This window comes from Astyanax mexicanus, chromosome 9 (assembly GCF_023375975.1).
Source record: "Astyanax mexicanus isolate ESR-SI-001 chromosome 9, AstMex3_surface, whole genome shotgun sequence".
Taxonomy (NCBI): Eukaryota; Metazoa; Chordata; class Actinopteri; order Characiformes; family Acestrorhamphidae; genus Astyanax; species Astyanax mexicanus.
In genome coordinates, this window is record NC_064416.1 from 25,154,913 (window position 1) to 25,176,429 (window position 21,517).

At 38.1% G+C, this 21,517-nt stretch overlaps 1 protein-coding gene across 2 annotated transcripts; it reads left to right on the forward strand.

Annotated features, from left to right (window-relative positions):
* Positions 1-1,198: 1,198 nt before the first annotated feature.
* Positions 1,199-19,868, forward strand: chka (choline kinase alpha). Of its 2 annotated transcripts, XM_007256233.4 has the most exons (12): positions 1,199-1,598; positions 2,993-3,101; positions 5,479-5,532; positions 12,178-12,291; positions 13,681-13,814; positions 14,337-14,441; positions 14,716-14,774; positions 15,034-15,121; positions 16,891-16,999; positions 17,096-17,202; positions 17,485-17,566; positions 18,052-19,868. In XM_007256233.4, exons 1-12 carry the CDS (start codon positions 1,366-1,368, stop codon positions 18,109-18,111), a joined length of 1,254 nt encoding a protein of 417 aa, XP_007256295.3. In that variant the 5' UTR covers positions 1,199-1,365; the 3' UTR covers positions 18,112-19,868. The 2 variants fall into 2 exon arrangements, with proteins under 2 accessions (XP_007256295.3, XP_015463078.3); XM_015607592.3 differs by lacking the exon at positions 5,479-5,532.
* Positions 19,869-21,517: the final 1,649 nt, after the last annotated feature.

Sequence of the window (21,517 nt, forward strand, 5' to 3'; positions counted from 1 at the left end):
TTTCAGACCTAAATTTTGTGCCAGTGATGGAAATATATGAATAATAATACTATTTTCTATATGTTATGCACACAAAGAAAAACTCTATATAAAATCTATATTAACATTAAATCCAATTTACTAAAATAAGTAACCGCAAACACTAAAATAAACATGAAAAAGTAACATAAAAATAACATACAATTAGTAAAAATAAACTATTTTAGTTTGCCTCTTTGGCTCTAGTGCGTTTTTTTTTCAGTGCAGTGGGCAGGGCTAAGCTATTGTTTCATTGGCTTATACACTTATTGATTGGCTCATTTATAGTCTATTCTAATTAACAACAGGTCTCACTTAGGGTTATGTGCAACATAATATTTGAAAAAATAAGAAAATACATGATGATGTCCATTGTAATGGGTGCAGCGTCTGAAAGGTTTTTTTTTAGGCCAGGCAGTGTATATACAGCTCTGGGAAAAAATAAGAGTAGAAAACCTTAAAGTAATCAAGAGCAAGATGGCTGATCACAAGCCATTAAACCAAGCTGACCTGCTTGAATTTTTGCACCAGGAGTGGCATAATGTTATCCAAAAGAAGCGTGTAAGAGAAGAAGATGCCAAGATGCAAGAAAAAAGTTTTTTCCACCAAATATTGATTTCTGAACTCTTAATTTGCTCTTTGCCTTATTTGAGGTCTGAAAGCTCTCCATCCTTTTCGTTTTTTTGTTATTTTAGTCATTTCTCGTTTTCTGCAAATGCAAATACTCTAAATGAGAATATTTTTATTTGGAATTTGGGAGAAATGTTGTCTGTCGTTTATACAATAAAACAGTAGTGTTTATTTTACTCAAGACATATACCTGTAAATAGCAGAATCAGTCAGAAACTGAAATGGTCTCTTAATTGTGTCCAGAGTTGTATATATTTACAAAGTCTGAGAACATTCCGCTTGCCTATAAATTGCATTTGCAGTGATTTTTCACACTTAGTAATTTTTATTTTTATCTCAGTGTTATGGGCGTTGGGGTGAGTCCATACCTCAGATCGACTAATCATCAAAACTCTTTTTTCGACGTTCTTATTTTTGTTGTGGGATCGTGGGGTTGTGCCGCCGTTGACCAATCAGAGAGGGTGGTGGGCGTGGCTTGACGACGAAGTGACTCACCTCTTTGCTGTAGCCAATCGCGCGGGACAACAAACGCCATACACGGTGTATCCATCCGCACGCAGGCAGGGCGAGCAGCGAGGCGCACTAGTTCATTGTAGCTAACGGTACTGCGTACGCGCGTCTGTCCTCCCCGCTCCCCACAGTCAGAGCCGCTCCTGCAGCACACACAACACAGTCACCGCGGCCTGTGAGAGCCCGAGTTCCTCAGTAAAGGCAGACATGAAGACCAAATTCATCAATGGGGTCTCCTCGTCCCCCTCCATGTCTCTGGGTTTACTAGTGACAGAAAACGCGCTCCAGGTGCAGCCGGACACGGAGCCCGCCTGTAAAGACATACGGCCAGACGAGCCCGACCAGCAGACCAAGCATAAGGCGTTCCTGTGGTGCAGAGAGTTCCTCCACGGAGCCTGGAAGACTGTTGAAGAAAATGATTTCCAGATCACAGTCATCAGGTAGGGCTTCATCTGTGGCGTATTCCCTATTCAGCGGTCCGCTGCTTCACTAGACTGCCTAGAGAGGGTGCGATTAATTCATAATAGGGGGTCATTCCTGGTTCAGCATCCATGATACACCGTATTTATATTCTAATAACTATAATTTCTGGGCCATTGTAGCTAATTATCTAGTGTGTATGTGTTATTTGTTTAAATTAAGGCTGGAAAAAAACAAGCAAAAGCACCCAGGGTGTCACACCCCTTATAAAAAAACCCAGGACAAGGCCAGCTTTTCTAGTAGATGCTTTGGTTTTAGATTTTTTTTTATCTAAGCTGTTTTTTGATAGTGAGTGTGATTAGAAATCTGTCCATCATGGCAAAACACACCTTATTCTAGTAAGCTTGCTGGTTAACCAGTTTGGGACCAGTTTGGTGGTTTAGCTGGTCTACAAGTATGATCAGCCAGGCCAAACTAGACCCATATGGCCCAGCTTGACTATGCTTGTTGACCAGCCTGAGCAGCAAGACTCGCAAATCAAATTACTAAATAACCAAAATCAAATTGTTGAGGGATTATGAGGTTTATGCTGGTCAACCAGCATCATCTTGCTTTGCTGGTCATGTTTTTTTTAACCAGCATGGTCAAGTTTCAAGCTTGTCATATACAGCTCTGGAAAAAATTAAGAGACCACTTCAGTTTCTAAATTAGTTTCTCTGCTTTTGCTATTTATAGGTATACGTTTGAGTAAAATGAACATTGTTGTTTTATTCTATAAACTACAGACAATATTTCTCCTAAATTCCAAATAAACATATTGTCATTTAGAGCATTTATTTGCAGAAAATGAGAAATGGATGAAAATACAAAAAAATGCAGAGCTTTGAGACCTCAAATGATGCATAAAATGTTTAAGAGTTTAGAAATCAATATTTGGTGGAATAACGCTGGTTTTTACAGGTTTCATGCATGTTAGCATGTTCTTCTCCACCAGTCTTACACACTGCTTTTGGATATCTTTATGTCACTCCTGGTGCAAAAGTACAAGCAGTTCAGCTTGGTTTGATGGCTTGTGATCATCCATCTTACTCTTGATTATATTCCAGAGGTTTTCAATTTGGTAAAATCAAAGAAACTCATTTTTAAGTGGTCTCTTTTTCAGAGCTCTATGTTGTCTATTTTGTTCAGGTTGATAATGCTTGTAGACCAGCTAAACCATCAACCACAAATATATTGATTTTATTTGTCAACACCCATGCTGCTCATATCAACCAGCTTTACCAGCTTGAGCTGCTCATGCTTTCTCAGCAGGGATACAGCAATGTAGGGCTTATAAAGTTTAATAGAATGCTGTGTACCTAAATTGATAATGAAATTCCTCTCATTTTGCCTTTTCCTCACTTTTAAATCACAGGGGGGGTCTCAGTAACAAGCTGTTTCTCTGTGCACTCCCAGAAGAGCAGCAGAGTGTTGGGGATGAGCCGAGGAACGTGCTACTGCGCCTTTACGGAGCCATTCTGCAGGTGGGCTTCGCCATCCACACCAGTTTACAAAGACCATTTCCATCTGCTTTAAGTTTCATTGTAGCTGCTGTATGCTGTGTAGTGAGGTAATGGTGGTTTGCCATGACATAGAATGCTTTAAACATGTTTCCACACAATCACCTAGCACAACCCCCCCCCCCCATATTAGCCCCACCCTAGAACAAAACAAATAGAAACCACTTGTCTGTGGCCACAGTCATTCAGTTAAGATGGCTGAGGATACTCAGTTCAGTCTGTTAGTAATATGGAAGAAGGATAAGGCCAGATTAACCTCTTTGGTTGTAGTAGGTGGACCACACTCACGTCAGTCCCTTCCTCACTTCATTCACATTCCTGCTTTTAAGTCAGTCAATCATTAACAGGTAAGCTGATAAGAGTCTGTGGGGAGAGTTACAGTATTGACCTCATTGGGATCAATTCAAAATCCCAAGTGAAATCATTTTTACTATGTTAGACCAATATTTTGTTTCCCCCATGTGATACAAGAAAACCCTACAGATGTCAATGTAGATGTACTTTGCTTAACATTATATAAAACTTTAGGTTTTTAAAAGTATCTTTCATTAAGGTCAACATCAGAGGGTGGGCATGTTGTTGTAATTCTCATTGAGAAAGGGAATGTATGTATGTGTGTATGTATGCTTATGGAGGGAAAATGAGAGCATGCGTGTCGTTTTTGTCCGTCTGCATGCTGGTGTCTGAATGAGGACTGCCGTATTTGTTGGGTGATGTACCTCCATGGCTGTACATGCGTGTCTTCTTTGCCGTAGGCTTGCCAAAGGAGCGTGCCTTGAGCACTCTTGTTTCCAGGTGATCCCACCATACCAGTCACGGTACAGTATTAGATCCCATGAAGCCACAGCATTGAAACAAGGACACACCAAGTTCTCGCACATCATGTTAAAAAAACAAACCTAAACCTTATGTCATTGACCCTTTCTGTGTGCATTTCTCTCTTCCTCTGTCTGCTTTTTCTACACACGTCTTCAACAAATGCAAAAACAGTATAAGTTTAAGTATACAACAGCAGTGCAGTTCAGAGGACAGGCAGGCTTTCCTTTCCTCTGATTTTATCAATGGTCTCGAGGTGGTTATCAGTTGCTATAAAAAGAAAGGAGACTTGTAAAGCTCATAGTGCGCAATGTCTTCTCTGATGAGGTGGTACCCAGTCCACATTCCAGTCTGTTGAGTCAGTGGTTAAGTCAGAGAAACCTTGGATATAAATCGCAATCAATGCTGGAGCCATTACCTTATTCAACCTTATAGTTTGGTTATTGCTTCAGACACCTAAACCTGAATTTTCTGCACCTCAAACTGAGGGCCTGTTTATACCTGGCATTAACATGTATTTTTGTATCTATATATACTTTGCTGGATGAGATTGGACTTTTTTACTTTCCTACATAAAAGCACAACAGCGTGTACATCATTTCTATATTACCTCCTTTAAACAACAGTTTCTGATCAGTGAAACTGTGTACTGTGGGGTTTTACAGAAAACTCGTACAGTCGAAAACAGACTTTACTCACCTTCTCCATTTCCCCTTGTCTGTCACAATCCTGTCTGTTAACACTTATTTTGAATATGGATGAGATTCATCTCTGGTGCTCTTATATTAATCCAATCACAGTGCATTTTGGAGGTATTTATACTTATCATTTCATGTGGACAAGTGATATCTCATTGTAAACTAATCTCCAAAAATGAATATTAATGCCAGTTGTAAACATGTTCTGAAAGTAGCTCATGGTGACCTGTTGTAAAACAGCCATTTTATATGTCAACACCGAACGTAGACGAAAGTTTGTATTGTGCACTGTGGTTACCAAACCGCTTAGATTAATACATTAATTCTCTTCTAAAATAGTAGCTAATGGAGTCTTGTCCTAAACATTATTTGAACACAGCCTAGGATTCAGTCAGCTGGAATGTGGTTTTGATAATTGCAGTTATAAACCTGCTTAATGAAATGCTGAACTCGGAGAGAACTATGAAAAGAAGGGAAAAAAAGTCTTGGGTCACCACCTGGGAGACCCACGTATCTCAAACAGACAGCCATAAAATCCCAATTATTCAGTCCGTCCTATGCTTTTGTATTCTCCACTTTTGATGGATGATAATGTTAATGTAATATGGGTTTTGTTAAAACGGGTCCTGCCTTGTTTTTGCAACACGGTGTCTATATAGAATGTATTGAACTATAACTGTCTTTCTACCTTTGAATGGGGACCACTTTTCATCGTCTGTTGCTGCCTTCTTCTGAAGATGATGAAATGGCTTTTTTTTAAAAAGGGGAAAAAGACAACAAACACTTTGTGCTCATGGTTAGTCTTTTGCTTTTTCTCTCATTGCTAGATGTCCTGTAATAAAGGGGAATCCAGACAGTCAAACAAAGACAATCACTTTCAAGTAAGTAACACATGGAAAAGGGTTTTGGTTTTTATATTATTTTTGGGGCTCCTTGGGTGTTGTGTGAGGTCTGCGTGTCTTTTTAAAACTCTAAGAATCTTTTAGGAATTTTCTCATCATCCCTCCTCATAAGATATGTGGCCACAGAACGTAACTTAATCATAAAATTAGACTTTCTTTTTAAAATTAATATTCTTCTCTACATTCTGCACTTAGTTCATTTCACGACAGACATCTGTTGTACATGGACATGGTATTATAATGCTATTTTTGGAGGGTCCCAGTTGTGTTTATGTTCTCAGCACAGGCCTCTTAGTTGGAGATCATTTGGGTCTTCTAGTGTTTTGTGTTTTGAACTGCCCTCGCTGTGACTCCTTAAACCTTAAAAGTCATGTTCTTCCATAAACATGGCCTGGACTGCCATGTTAGCTTGTTGCTACAGCACAGAGGTGCTTGAAATGAATGCAGTCCAAATCAAAAGCTTGAAATATCCAATTTCTTTGGATGATTTACTGTCAGAGAAATTATTGTGATAATTTATATTATTGTCATTTTAAAAAGACTTTATGGCACTGATAAAATGAGAATATAAAACCATTTTAAAGAGCAATTAACTTTAAAAAATTAATGCAAATATTTAGACATTGGCCTTAAATGTCTTAAATATTAAAACTGCTTGGGCAATGTTGAGTTAATATACCTATAAAATACAATGCCAATATAACTAATATTATTTTACAGCAGTTCCATTCTTTCTTTGAGGAGTGATGACCAGGAATTAGTGACCTACACACGCAAAAGCGTGACGCAGAAGACTGGCATGACATTACTGGCATCACAAGCACGTAGTGAGGGATCCTATTAGAAGCTTAACCCCACTGTCTGCTGTCAGGCATCAGACAGCTCGTCCGTCTGCCCTCTTTGGACTCATCTTTTGCACTACTTTGCATGTGCTCTGTTCTGCATGTGTTCAGCAAGAGTTACTTATCCCATATCCAGTGCTTGCACTCTGCTCACCCTGCATGAGCTCCATGTGTAGTTAGTTACTCAGTCTCTATGATGTGGTAGACCTTTACGCCGTGTAGGATGTTGCAGTCCACTCACTGCTGATTGAGTGGGCTTATCTGCATGGGGCATGAAGCAGTGGAAAAACCCCACAGCTGCTGCCCTGCCCTGAAGTCACATGACCACTGCTTAGTCAGAGAGCGAGAGACAGAGAGTGGGAAACAGAGAGAGAGATTGATTAAGCCAGAGAGTGAGGCAGCAGGTGTTGCCCAGGGAACCAAACTTAATAGTCAGTGATCCACAGCTGTGAAGCTTGTATGTTTTACGTGTCACGTAAAAAATGAACTTTGTATAATTCATATAATGTGGCCTGTAATGACCATCAATTAGTGATGGATGCTTTATATTACACTAATGTACCTAGTAACACACTGACACTTAAATAGTGTACATAGATAGAAAGATTTATAGCATTGGTAAAAGAAAAACTGTTTGTGAATCATGTGAATCATTCATTGTATATTTGTTTGTTGAGAGAGTCTATCACATGATTTAGTCATCCAACCGGTCAGAGCAGAAGCTGTGCTCTGTGCTCTTAACTGACAAGACAGTAGTGTAAACCGGACTGTTTTTTGCCGTACACATTTTGGTAATTCACTTTTTTGTTTTTAATATGTATAAGAATAAATTAATGGTTATGGATAAAAATATTCATATTGCTCAAATATTTAAAGGAAAAAAAACAAATTCTTGTCCATTCCAGATAAACAGATCTCCTGCTGTTATTGCAGACAGTCCTATAAAATGTGCATTTCATGAACATTCCACAGCGTAATGCCTTGCTGAAAGGGCTCTGTTTCTTTGCCTAATGCACACGGTTAAGAGTGAATTACTTTTTACCAACTTGGGAGGTGGCCAGGTTAGAACAAAAGGAAAGGCTAGGTTTGGAAAACCAAATCATAACAACATCTTGGCAGCTAAACAGACGTCACACATTTCAGGTTATCAGAATGGCATAAGAAATGGGTGACCAGCCAAGTAATACCTGAGGATGAAGAGGGTAATGAACACAAAGGAATGGGTCCTATCCTAAGCCCACCCTCAAGTTGTGGTGATGCAGAATTTTGAGTGAAGTTCTTCGCCACCCTTATCCAGGGCTGTCAAATTAAAGACACCAGATTATTATAGCTTGAAAATAAAACAATATTTGAACAGGTCAGGGTGAACCTTACCTCATAAAGGGCATCTATCAAGTTCCTCACATTTGTCACATAACTACAAGCCTGCTATAGATAAAGTTTTATAAAGGTTACTGAATAATTTATGTTACTAGTTACATTAAGTTGATAATTCTACTGTATGATTCCCAAGGTACAATGAGTTAAACTACAGTCCCTCTTAATAGCTGAAGTTAATTGGTCGATATTCCACAGCTTATTGGAGGAATATCTCTTAATGGCTACGTGGACCTGTCACCATTTGGAGTTGGACCATGTGCTTAGACAGGCTATGCTTTGATCAAAGCTCAGAATTTCTAATATTACATAATACCTAATGCATGGCCTTTGTAATATTCCCACAACATAGTGAACATTACTGAACCAGCTATACATATTTATAAATTGTTGTCGACAAAGATATCACTAAGAGAGCAGCCAAACAAAAATATGAAAAGTGAATGATGTCATAAATAATGGGCATATTGAGCCATATGTGAGCCAAATAGAGTCGAATACATGCTCTGAGTTTTTACAAACTTTCTGATTATAGATTACAGTCAACGGCATAAGCAAGCGTAGTCATCAAAGGTAAATGCTTGATCCTCAGACCTGAAGAGTGCAAAACAAGTACATTAGAATTGTTGCAGTGCTTTACAAAATAATGAGGGGAAACTGTGGAGCATATATAAATGTGTTCATGAAATAACACATAGTCCAGTTAACAGGTGCAGGTGGTAATGATTGTGAAGTTGGCAGGATGGAGTTGGAGCAGGTGCGGACCGGTCAGGAGCAGAGGAGGAGGTATGGATGTGGTGTTGTGTCAGTCCTCAAGAGTCCTCAGAGTGGCGCAAACAAAGCAGAGTTTTTTGTTTGGTCGTTCACTAGTCAGTACTCTTTTATTAAATGCTAAAATATAGTTAATAAGTGACACATTTTAAACACAGCTCAAATCTTCTTTAATTTATAGATTTGTAATTTTGTCCATATTCATCAATCTTACATTTTGATACCCCTTTACCTCTGACACATTTTAAACCTTCTGTCTGTGCCTCAAATGGTTCACAGATAGATAGAATGGATAGGAACTACCTTACTAACGGCAGAATATTTACACGTGAAAAGCTTCCTGTTGTCCCTTTTGTTTATTTAAGTCAGCCATAAGTGTAGTTACTGGATGCATGTCATACATGCAACATGTTTAATATGTTTAGTTGTTCACAATTATCCAGCTTTTGCATTCTATATTCTTTACAAATGAGCATTAGAACAACATTGAGACAGTTTTTGTCTTTTGTATCTAAATTAGGATAAATCTTTTGCCAATCCTCTATTGCAATTCACATGCACCTAAAAGTCCATGACGTGGTAGGCTGCAGGCCTCATTATGAATCAGCATCGTTATAAATCTGTAGACACATTACTCAGTAACTACCACCTGTTATTTTTTTAACTTTGAAAGTAATGCAAGTTATTCTGTTGCGAAAAAAGTAAGTCAAGTATGGGACTTAACCATTTAAACTGCACATTTAGGTTTATAATTTAGTTATTAATCTTAAGATTCATTATTCAGTAGCTACAAAAACTGTTCATTAGCTGCTTTAAGGCCATCCTGTGCAAAATGTTTATGAAAGTTGGGTGAAGTATATGCCCTCTTAAACTAAACACAATGTTAATGAGCAGAGAATTACAAAGTCCATAAAGCCCTCAGCAAAACAATAGAGGAAGACACAGTTTGTCATTAATTTAGGCCTAAATGTTTCATATCTCAGTACTTCCAATTGCTTTCCGCAACTAATTTCTCCTGACGATTCAAGCCCCTTGTGTGAAAGGTTGAGGCCCTGCGTTTAGAGGAAGTGCTGCTTCCTTCCATGCTGTGGGGCTGGAGCTTCCTTCAGCTCTTCATGTTCCTGTTTTGCTTTGTTGTCGAGGACAGGATGTTGTTCCTCACACTGCAGAAGAGGAGGCCATAGTGCGAAAAAATCACATGAATCTAAACACAGGGGACAAGGAGATGAGGATCACTTTAATAGACCAGTTCCCTCTGCAGCCTTTACATACTGTATAACCAGGAGATGTACATCCTATAGGCAGAGTGTAATGAAGTCACTGAAGTGTAATAAATTGCTGAGTAAACATGGGGAGTATAAATTGTAGGGTTACTGTAACAGTATTGTAGCCATGTAGTTACAACACAGCTAACACAATATACAGTACATTCAAAAAGCAACACTTTAAACAAATGTAATGTATTGTATTTTGTGTTTATTGTATATGTTGACCAAATTGTATTTATTTATCCAGCTCCACTGAAACTGATTTACTCACCTAATATCTTAGTCTTCACATAACTTACATTTCAACAATTACCATCTTTATAAATAAGATTGCACAATCATGTTTTAGTGATGTAGCTAATAACTAGTTCTCACGCCAGGCAGTATTAACCATATATTTGCTAGTATTGACCCACGCCCTTGACTGGGCAGAGAAGAATAAAAGAGGGGGAGCGAACTCAAGAGTATTTGGGGTGGAGTTCAGGGCAGCTTCGCTGTAAAGCGTGAAGCCGAAGCCCCCCTCTCATGAAGAGTAACATGAGAAGAGAATAAAATTAAAGAAGGAGGAAGATGGGGAGGAGGTGGGTGCGAGGTTTGTTCAATGAGCAGGTAGAGAGGAAGTGACGGTTTAAATAGGGAAGGAAGTGGGAGGAGTGAGGGCGTGGATCACTCCCAAAACTTAGTTATGATACATAACTCCACTAAGAGGGTGTTCTGGGGGAATAACTCACACTGTGATTTACTCATCAGGGTAGCAATAGAAAGAATAATGTAATGTGAATAGCACATTTATTTGGGTTGTAAGAACACGCATTCATGTCTACATGCAAAACATATTTAATCTGTGTCATACTAGCATATTCTCTTTATGTAAAACCAACAGTCTCTCAAAACCATTATTTGTGTTGTAATTTTTAACTATAACAACTACCTTCCAGCCCTTCTGCCAGCAACTTATAGCAAATATACTCTAGTATTTTTTTAAACTCTGTTTTTAATTTTTTTAGAAAATAAAAGACTTTTGTTTTAAAAGAAAAATGTAAAAAAAAAAAATAAATCCATGATGAATCTATTCAACTGTCAATGCATTATCAATGGCGCATTCCTGACACAGTCTGTGGGAATGACATGTACGAAATGTGTGCCAGCATGATTACTCTAATTGAGATTAGGAGCTTAGAAGATTTTCATGTCAGAATTCCCACATCAGCACTAACAAAATACATTACATAACACAGCCTGTGGTCTCCCACCACAGAGACAGCAAACATGATACGGGTCCATAAGTATTTGTATTGGACAGACACAGAGCACTATGCTATCATATTGATTATGTCTCTATAGGCATACAGGGATCACTGGGGTAAAAGTTTTCTTAATTATTTTTATATATTGTTTTTTTACATTTTTATCCTAAAAATACATTGCTCACTTCTTGTGATACATTGCATTTTGTACATTTGTAAAAATCTAATTACACTGCATTTCTTATAAGCGGCAAACTACTAGTGAATTCAGTGTGTTTGGCATCCACATCCAATTCTGAGGCGCTTTTGAAAAAGCCTGATGTCATTGTCAGTTAAGCAGTTACAATTAAAGACTGGAGGGGTTTGGCAAGCTCAGCTCTTCTGCTCACAATCGTCCACTTGTTTCTTGGAGCTGTTGCTTTCTCGCTAAGTTGAACTTGCTGTAGTGCTGCTGTCACATGTGACCATTAGTCCTGCTTGAAAAGCTGCCGTTTCTTTAAAATCGTTGGAGAATGAATTCATTTTATTTGAGGGGGTTTTAGATGAAGACTGTACTGTAACAAACACAGAAGACATAGGAAAATGGATTGTACTGTAATGATGTTGTCAATATTATCTCAAATAGATAATTGATTGGAAAATATTTTTCAAACTATTTAAATTTGTATGTTGAGTTCTAGTGTTTTACGTCTATTTGTTTTGTTTGTATTTTTTATTTGTGCTTATTAGCTTGCTACATTTCCTATATTCAGTGAACTGTGGTTCCATTGAGAGGAAACCAATAAGCTTGTTATAACTAAGCCTGAGCATATTAGTCATTAGCCTAAACTGTCTCTGAGGGTGGATGAGTTCGTCCCACTGTCCTACTAACCCCCCTTTCCTAAGGAAGACCAGTGTTAACGACCCCTACTAACACTCCCACTGTCCTGTCTGAACAGATTTCCAGCAGTACTCCAATGTCAGCCCCAGTCACTTGACCTTCCAATTCGCCAGTTGCTGGGGCTCGTCCTAGCGGTGGGATTTTGAAGGTTAAATGTGAGAAGACTGCAAGGTGACTGCACCTTTTGTTTGACCAAAGAGCATGTGTTAAATCATGTGTGTGTGTTTGTGTGTCTGCAGGGAGCTGAAGCTATGATCCTGGAGAGTGTGATGTTTGCCATCCTGGCCGAGAGGCAGCTGGGCCCTAAGCTCTATGGCATCTTCCCTCAGGGGAGACTGGAGCAGTTTGTGCCAGTGAGTCTTACAGTGTAAAGGCATGATGATCGATCAGACAGAAGGGGTTGTTTGCGTGTGTGTCTGCATGTGCGTGAGTGTGAGGAACAAATGTCCTCATGATGATAGGAAAACAAGTGTGTGTGTGTGTGTTTAAAACAGCATGCATGACTGCCTTCATGTTTGTTTTCTCATATTTGCATGGAACTCAAAAGGGTTCATTCATTGGTGGCCATTTTTAGTTTGCATGTGCATCTGTGAGGGTGTGTGGTGGGCTATTCATGTGCAGTGGTGTTTCATTAATTGCAGTGGGCATTTTGATCCATTAACACTTGCCCTTCATTTACCAGAGGCTAAAAATAGCATCTAATTGTGGGGATTATGTAATTTTACTGGACAAATGAATTTTAGGTGCAAAATTCTTATTACATCCTCCTTTTTTAATTAATGCACATACTAGTGTGCACACAAGATTTGGACACACCAGTTTTGAATTTAACTAACTGAAAAAATTCATAATGTATACAATTAGCTGACATACATACAATTGTATGTCACATGTTTGTTTTATATGTTATGTTAAAAAAATTAAGCAGTACTTGTGCAGTAAAATGTTTCCTCTGTAAAGGATTTGCAATTTTTTTCACTTTAACAGTGTTCATTCTACAAATCCATCAATTTGCCAACGAGTGCTTTAACAAATGAACTGTAATTTTATCATAGTCACAGTTGATTTATGTGAAGCATAATATCTACAGATCATTATTCTCCAATAAAAAAATGTGTATTTCAAAACATCTATTTTACAGAAAGAAGAAAAACCTTCTCAACTACAGTTTGAAAATATTTTATTCAAAGTCTGTTTTGGAGCATTTCTATTGGTCAATTGATCATAGGTTTGTGATAAAGCACTGCCATATTTAAATTTAGTTAAAAAATGCAAACGGCAAAAATAGAGACAACATTTTTGCATTACAGCGCCAATAAATAAACTTACCTCTACCACATTTTTTTGGGATACTTTCTTTAAATGTGCAAAGTTGGGTTGATTTGGATTACACATGTCAGAATTTGGTCAGTCAGGTCAATCTATAGTAAGATAATTTTAAGAATTTTATAATTTAATTTTAATACATTTCTGTTCCCTCTATAATGTGTGCAAGGCCAGCATCTACAAAATCACTAATATTGGCCCTATTAAAATAGAAATCATTGCTTTAGTTACACCCAGCATTTAATACCACATCCTAATTTAGACATATTGCTTATAAATGTTTTTTTTTTTTTTTTTTGGGGGGGGGGGGGGGGGTTAAGTGGGAGTCGCTACCTAGTTATGCAGAACTAACAAATAATTTCACTAAATAAATAATTATCTTATCCTTCTCAATCCTGCCTGTTCTGTGTCCACAGAGCCGGAAGCTTAATACGGATGAGCTGAAAATTCCCAGCATATCTTCTGAGATTGCTGAGAAAATTGCCAAGTTTCACAGGATGAGAATGCCTTTCAACAAAGAGCCCAAATGGCTGTTTGGCACCATGGAAAAGTGAGTGAATGCAATCCTGGTTTTAATAGTAAATATTGTGCTGATGAACTGGAAAGTCCCTTAACTTTGAGTAATTGCCCAGAGAGGCAGCTGTAGGTAAATATTAGCTATGACCATGTGCTCTTGGCTCAAGTATTTTAGTTATATTTTCTCCAGATCAGGGGTGTTTAATCTTGCTTGGAAGGGGCCGGTGTGGCTGCAGGTTTTTCATTCCAGCCAAGCAGAAGTGCGTCAAGTGGAATCAGGTGTACTGCTGGTTGTTTAGAATGAAAACCTGCTCACCGTCTGGCTGTTGTGAATAAGATTGGACAGCCCTGCTCTAGATGATAGTAAAGGACATGCCTAGATGGAAGAACCAAAAAGAGAAAGTCTCAGACAATTTGAAGCCGGAATGAGACATAAACGAAGAACAGGGCTGGGAATTTGCAAGCGGATTGAGAGAGTGTTTTGTTTACTGTTTATAGCCAAGCAATCTACTGTCTGTTGCTCAAGGCCATTTCATTGTGCCTCCCAAATATGCAGATACATGAGTCAGGTGCAGAGCCTGGCCTTCACCAGAGAGACACACCTGCACAAGTTCTCCCGGCTTATGAGTTACAATCTGCGTCAGGAGATGGAGAGCCTCAGGTAAAGCAAAGAAGGAAATGTAGAGAGTGCACTTACACATTCCAGATACATTCTAAACAGTCACTTCAAACAAATACATTCTTTAACATTCAAAGGCATTTACTGTCTCATCCTTTCTCAAAGTAGTTCCTGGTATTTCCTCTTTAATGGGACATTTTGTCATAACAGCTCTAGAATTTGAGAACAAGATATCAGATTAACAGAAAATAAAAGCTATAGAATGTAGACATTATTTAAAGCATGAGAAGCTAAATAATTGATTGTTTGTGTGTAGGTGTCTACTGGAATCCACACAATCTCCTGTTGTTTTCTGCCACAATGACTTACAAGAAGGTAGAGCTAAAGCATTTTCCATTTCTACTTACCTACAAATTTAGATTTTAAACCTCAGGATTGGCTAAAGCTAATTTTTAACCATGTTTGTTGTGCAAAGTGTTATTCTTACTGTATAAATGTACAAAAACTAAAGAAACTATCTTGAGATACTAGACGTGTATTGGTCGATCAGCCTATTTGCTTAAACTGCCACTTTTAGCCACAATATTTGCTTTATGGGTTGTATTAAATGTATCATTAATTCAACTGTACACAGGAAACATCTTGCTTTTGAGTGGCCGGGAGAACATGGACAAGCAGAAACTCATGTTGATTGACTTTGAGTACAGCAGCTACAACTACAGGTATTAAAGTTTTGTGGTGATATATATATATATATATATATATATATATATATATATATATATATATATATATATATATATATATATATATATATGGAAAGGAAGAGAACACTCCACATTTTCTTTTATGATACTATTTATTTAAATTGTACTGATTGGATACTGATATACCATGTTCTGCTAAAAGACCACTGTAATGATTGGGATTGGGGAATGAATGGGGAAACCAGGGGGCACCAAGGGGCACCAAGGGGCACCAAGGGGTTGGATGTCACAGGTATTGTTGGAATGGATGGGTAGGATGAAGTTTTATACTACATGGAAGAAAAAAGGGAGATATTTTAGAGGTATTTGTAGCTAGCCAGCTCAAATCCTATTCTAAGTTAAATTCTGTCATTTGAAAAAGCTGCATGATTTAAGGAGGCATATACAAATTTTGTAAGAAGCTAGAGGATATCTAACTTCAGCTTCAGCTTAGTATCACAGACGAATTAGGGATGGACAAAACAAAGAGATATGCTGCCCTAAATTGAACTGTGTGGGTCTATTTAAATGTATGTCCAGCAGCCCATTTTTTGGAGGACCACTTCCCCTTGAAAACAATGAGTTAGGGTACAAATGAGAAATAGATAATGATAGTGATCTTATATTAGAGAACTGTGTCTTGGGTGAATTGCCTTGGTTTCTCAGTGTGACTTTGCACAGCTTGGTTGTCTTTAGAGATCTGCAAGGACAGAACTGATAGTACTAAGAGGTTTGTGCCAAGCACTTTAAGCTAGTCAAACCCCGACCCCACCAGGAGGACAATCTACTTTGTCCTCTGAAGTGCGTGGGCAGACCTTTTAAGGCCGTCCACTTCATTTGCCTGACTTTTCATGGGCTAATATTAGAGACAATGTAGAGTGCTTCTCTCAGCACACACACACCGTGCACATTCTATGTATTAAAAATGGCTTGATATGCTGGTTCATTTTTGAGCTTCTGATTGTTATATACTTGGGTCCAAGTCAGAGGTGGTGGTTATTTCAATGTCTGCCCTCGGTATTATTCCAGAGCGCTGCGTCTGATAAGTCTGGAATGCTTGGGGTGCCTCATTTCTTGGAAGTGACTTGCAGACATTGAAGTCTCTGGCAGCCATCCCATTGGTCAGTCAAAACACTTTTGTCAAGGCCCTTAACATTCCCACACGTGTTCCAACACAAGATGGATCGGATTTCACCCAGCATCCTCGGACACACAAACAAAAAAATGTGTCGCTCTGTGGCTTCTAGAAAAGGGACCACTGAAGTGGTGATTCTGGGGTTTTTTTAATCACAGAAGGGAGTCCCGTAAATGGGAACATTTTGTCCTAAGCTTCAGGAAAGCCATCCGTGTGTAGGCATGATTTATGTCCTGTCTAACTGCATTCTTGGTCTTTGAAATCATGCAGGAAAGCTGTCATGTCGAGTTTCACTGTATCACTCAATCCAGGGAGTCTTTTGTATGGTTTCCACAGCAGCTGTGAAAGTTCTCTGAGAGCTCAGAAGATCTGCCAGATGATTAGCAGTTTTTCGGGCCATGTCTATACTTGTCTTTTCCAAAGTGGGAGAATTTTTCTGAAAGTCAAAAAGTACAATGTGTAGACTTTGGCCAAAGAGTGCAAATTGTGTATTGTGATTAAAAAGCCTTACATAAGCACAAGCTAGAAAATACAAACTGTAATCTGTAACATTGTGTTCTGGGCATTGTGTGCTGTGTGCCTTATGAAAGTATTTCTCCTTGATTTGCAGAGGATTTGACATCGGAAACTTCTTCTGTGAGTGGACCTATGACTACACCTGCGACGTGTCTCCATACTTCAAAACAACCACCAAGAATTACCCCACCAAAGCTCAGCAGGTATGAGAATATAAAGGACCCCAGCATGTTGATTTAGTTTGTGGATGTGATCCCCAGAAACTCTATAACTAGTTCTTTGAATTGTATTCCCTACAGATGCATTTCTTCAAAAGCTACTTGTTGGAGTATGACCCAGGAATAGCGAACCTGGGTGAGGAAGATCAGCTGAAACTCAGAGAGGACATGTTGGTGGAAGTTAACAGGTAACTATGCTTTATTGTTTTGTTCTAATTATGCTGTCAGTTATGCTATATGTATATATTCATGTTTGTAGATGAAAAGTGCTTTTTTCTCAGAGCACTGTAAATCAGAACAGTAATGATCTGCCCTCTCTAGGCCTCCAGGGCTACCAGGGGTTGAGAAATAATTCCTTGGAAGCTGTCCAAGTGTGACGTTCATCTCCTAAAACAGGCATTCGTTTCTCGGCATTCACGTGTCCTCCCCAAAAATTTAAATAAACTTTTTTTTTTTTGCTTTTGAACTAGGTTTGCCCTTGCCTCCCACTTCTTCTGGGGTCTGTGGTCCATAATCCAGGCGCGAATATCCACCATCGAGTTTGGCTATCTGGTGAGCCTCTTCCATATGTTTGCATTTATGTAAAGCTTCTAACAGCCTTCAGTTTATTTCTGCTTACAGAAGGTACAGTTACAGAGTTTTGCTTAGTGCATAAAGAAAGGAGCACACCATTTATATCTTCATTAATGGAACAAGTCAAAGTGTACACAGGGCCGGTGCAGTGTTTCTGCTGCCTGACAACCGAAACCAAATATTTGCCTGTTCAGGGTATCATGACAGTAGAATTATGCAGTGTGTCAGGCTTTCGCAAATATTTACTGGTTCAAGGGGACTTTTTATGTCAGCAGTATTTTTTTTGTGGCAAAATAAGATTTATCAAATGAGGATATTGCAGGTTACGACAGCTTGACATCAGTGTTACATCAGTGTGTTTAAATTTCCACATCACTTCTGATCTCCTGACATTTTGTTGTGTCTCTCTCATTCTCCACCCACCCCATTCCATTTTCTTTTTCTTCTAATGTCCCGCCCTCCAGGACTATGCCATGGCCAGGTTTGACTCGTACTTTGAGCTGAAGAAGGAGCTGGGCATTTGAATTAATGCTCTAGGGACACAGAACAGAGGGACAGCTGCTGCTCTTAAGTCTTAAGCTGAAAGGAGCAAAGTGGAGACCAATGACCTGGCTTTCACTAGAAAGAGGGGTGCTTTGCTACTGTAATGGCTACAAGGTGCTGCATGGACCAAAACCAGTGCCACTTACCTTCACTCTGCATCAGGCCCGATGTATTGAATAGTGTGCCATGCCTTGCTTCTCAGTGTTAACCATTTTGAGCTCCAATTTTTTTCATTCACACCTGCCTGGTTGTAAAAGCTTTAGGGCAGACAAAAGATAGATTATAATAATGTCAGCAAAACAACATGAAAAAATATAAAGCCAGTATAAATACTTGGCTGCGCAGATAGACAAACATATCATATTATACTGCACTAACTCTAACTAGAAGCTAAGCTGCACCAGTCTGTGGTGGAAAAGTACTCGACCCTGAAGTGCCACGTGTGGCATTTTTATTGCAGTAGGCAATACTCCGTTCTGTTATATTTACAGCCAATGGTAGGAAATGTGAATGAATGAGGTTCAGATACATGGACCTCAAGCTAAAAAGCGGTACAACAGATCAAACTCTGTTGGCACTGTAGATTTAACGATTTCTAGTGTTGTGGGATATTTTTACACTCATCCAACTTTTTATGTGAAGTTTTACAATCCTTAATATTGTGGCTTTACCTCTTCTTTTTCTCTACTTGAACAACCATTAGCTGTTTATTTTCTTTCTGTGGCAGTAGGTCAATAGAGCAATAGAGTGAAAAACAGATATCCTGTGGGACTGGGCCATCTGCGTCTGAGTGTGATTTGTTATTACATGAGAAAAACACTGAGTCGTAACAGCTAGTTCTATTAGCTTTACTGGCTCATCCAAATTGTGCATACAGTGGTAACTGTCAAATTAAATGTCGTGTCACTTAATGACAATCTTTCCCTTTTGAAATCATTTTTTTATATACCAGCTTGTATATTTTTACTTTTTAGACTGCAAGATCATTTTGTAGAATGTTTCAGTGTGTATTACCTTGTAATAACAGTTAAAACTGGACACTACTTCTCTGTGATTATTTTTTTTTAAACCTGGTATGTATGTACTAAACTGTGATAAATATTTCACTTTTTTTTTTACAATCTAAGCTATACTATATTTTTGAGTATCTTGTTATAATATTTACTTGCAAGTGCTGAGACAGTGTATTAATTCTGCTAACATTACTGTGAAGGTCACTCTTTGTACCGGTCCCTAAAGAAAGTACTGGTCGGTCTATAAAGAACTTTCTCTTTCCTTGAATGGAAGATGTGTTTTTTCTTAATAAGAAAGTTGCGCTCTTTGAAAGAATTGAAATCAATTTTCTTTATAATCACCAGTGTAATATCTAAGTATTAATTCCACATATTTAAATCTCTTTAAACAGTAATATTAATTCTGTCAGTGTTTTGGTATCTACAACCAGCTAGAGTTGGGTGAATGTAATGAAGCATAATGTATAAGTCATATCCTATAATGTCAGACATGAACCTGTCCCAACTCCCCAGGCCGTGAAAGGATATGTGTGTACAGTTCTATGGGGTGATTTCAAATCATTCTACAGATTGCTCTCTGTGTATTGTAATGTAGTTATGCTATACTTCTTTAAAAAGGGAGAAGCTTTTTCATTCCTTTGCAAACTTCATCAGTGTTCTGTAATTATGCAGACTGTGCTTATAAACGGTAAATAAAATTATGCAAAAATGATAAAATGATAAAATGTGGTCTGATAATCATTTAACATATGTCACAATGAAAGACACAACTCACCATTTTCACAATTGATTTACAATTGATAACAACACATAAACAGTTGTTCTGTTAATTTCTTTTGCTGAGTACACTGAGGCTTAATTACAGCCACAGAGCAGGCAAGAAAAAGTAAGTGAACACTTAAGTTTAATTACCTTTCGAAAAAAGAGTTGAGCACTGGACCATTCTTTCCTGAAAATGTGTTTTAGTTCTTCAGTATTTCTGGGATGTCTTACATGCACAGCCCTGTTCAGGTCATTTAATACCATATGTTAGCAAGTCTGGCACTGCTATAACCCGTATCATGCCTACCTATAGGAACCTGAAATAGCACAAGCACACAAACAAACACAGGTACTAGGCTTTAGAAGAAAAGTGCACATTATTGCAACACATTACAACTTTTAAAAAAGGGCAAGGAGAGAAGAAGCCTTCCGAAGGTAATTGACCAGTTCTTTAAGAAAAGACTACAGCCAATATACTGGAAAAAAAAACAAATTACCAATGAAAAAACAAAAGAAGAATCTAAGAACAATAATTAAATAAGTCCGCTAATTAAGAGGATCACAAAAAAAAAAAAAAAAAGACAAGACAGCTAAATGTAAACAATGGCTCTAATCCAAGACTCCTTGCACTGGAGGCCAGAACCTAATCACAGTTAAAAAAAAAAAAAGATTAAGTGCTTGATAAAAGTCACTTTGTACAACTTATAAGTAAGTAAATAAAAAAAATGCAATGGTCAGTAAAAAAGACATACCTTTAGGTAGAGGCAGACATGTATAAAGTACTAGAAACCCAGACTTGAGTTCCACACTTTAGTGGAAGTACAACATGTTTTGTACTTACGTATTGCAAGTAATTTATTCTAAAATGTTCGACTCAGGTACTGAAAGTAAAAGTACAGTGTTGTGTTATGTAGTTATTAAAGAAAGCAGTTAATGGTTTGAAAATCATATTGCAGACTGGCAGCAGAGCAAAAGGCAGAATGGGAGTCTTCCTATAATACAGCTTGATCACTTGATTCTCTTAATGATTAAGCTTCTTCATTAAACCCAGTGACAGTGCAGAGCATCTACCTCTCTGGCTTTAATGATAAAGGATTTTTTTTTTTTAATGATCCGTAACATTTTTATAATTGTAGTGAGTAAAGATTTAAAATATGTTTTACTTTATATGCATTCTTATATACAGGCTATTTAGTCTTATTTACAGCAATCTACACCCAATACACAAAAAGAGCTAAATAAATCCACTGCCTTCCAGTAAAGAAGAGCTGCGTCCGTGGTTGAAGAGGCTAAATTTAACACATCCTCCCAAACGTTCACACATCTGCTCTTACCATTCTGTGGAAAACTCTGTTAATGATAAAAAAAGGAAAATTAAAAAATGTAATTGAGGTTGTTACACATTGTATTGAGCTAAGACAGAGCACATAAGACCTGTTCAGTGTTTGGCTGGTTTCCAAATTCTTAGTTAATACTTTTAATCCATTTGAGCTACTTGCCAAATGAAAGTAATACAGGTGAGTAACGTTATTTGCAAGTGTTTAAAAAAACATTACCATTCAGTGTTGTTTCATCACGCAGTCAGTCATTATGTGATCAGCGTGACCGATTA

Coding starts and splice junctions, on each gene's coding strand:
- chka (XM_007256233.4), top strand. CDS start 1,366: ATGAAGACCAAATTCATCAATGGGGTCTCCTCGTCCCCCTCCATGTCT. Junction 17,000..17,095: donor ACCCCACCAAAGCTCAGCAG/GTATGAGAATAT, acceptor TATTCCCTACAG/ATGCATTTCTTCAAAAGCTA. Junction 17,567..18,051: donor CCATCGAGTTTGGCTATCTG/GTGAGCCTCTTC, acceptor CCCGCCCTCCAG/GACTATGCCATGGCCAGGTT.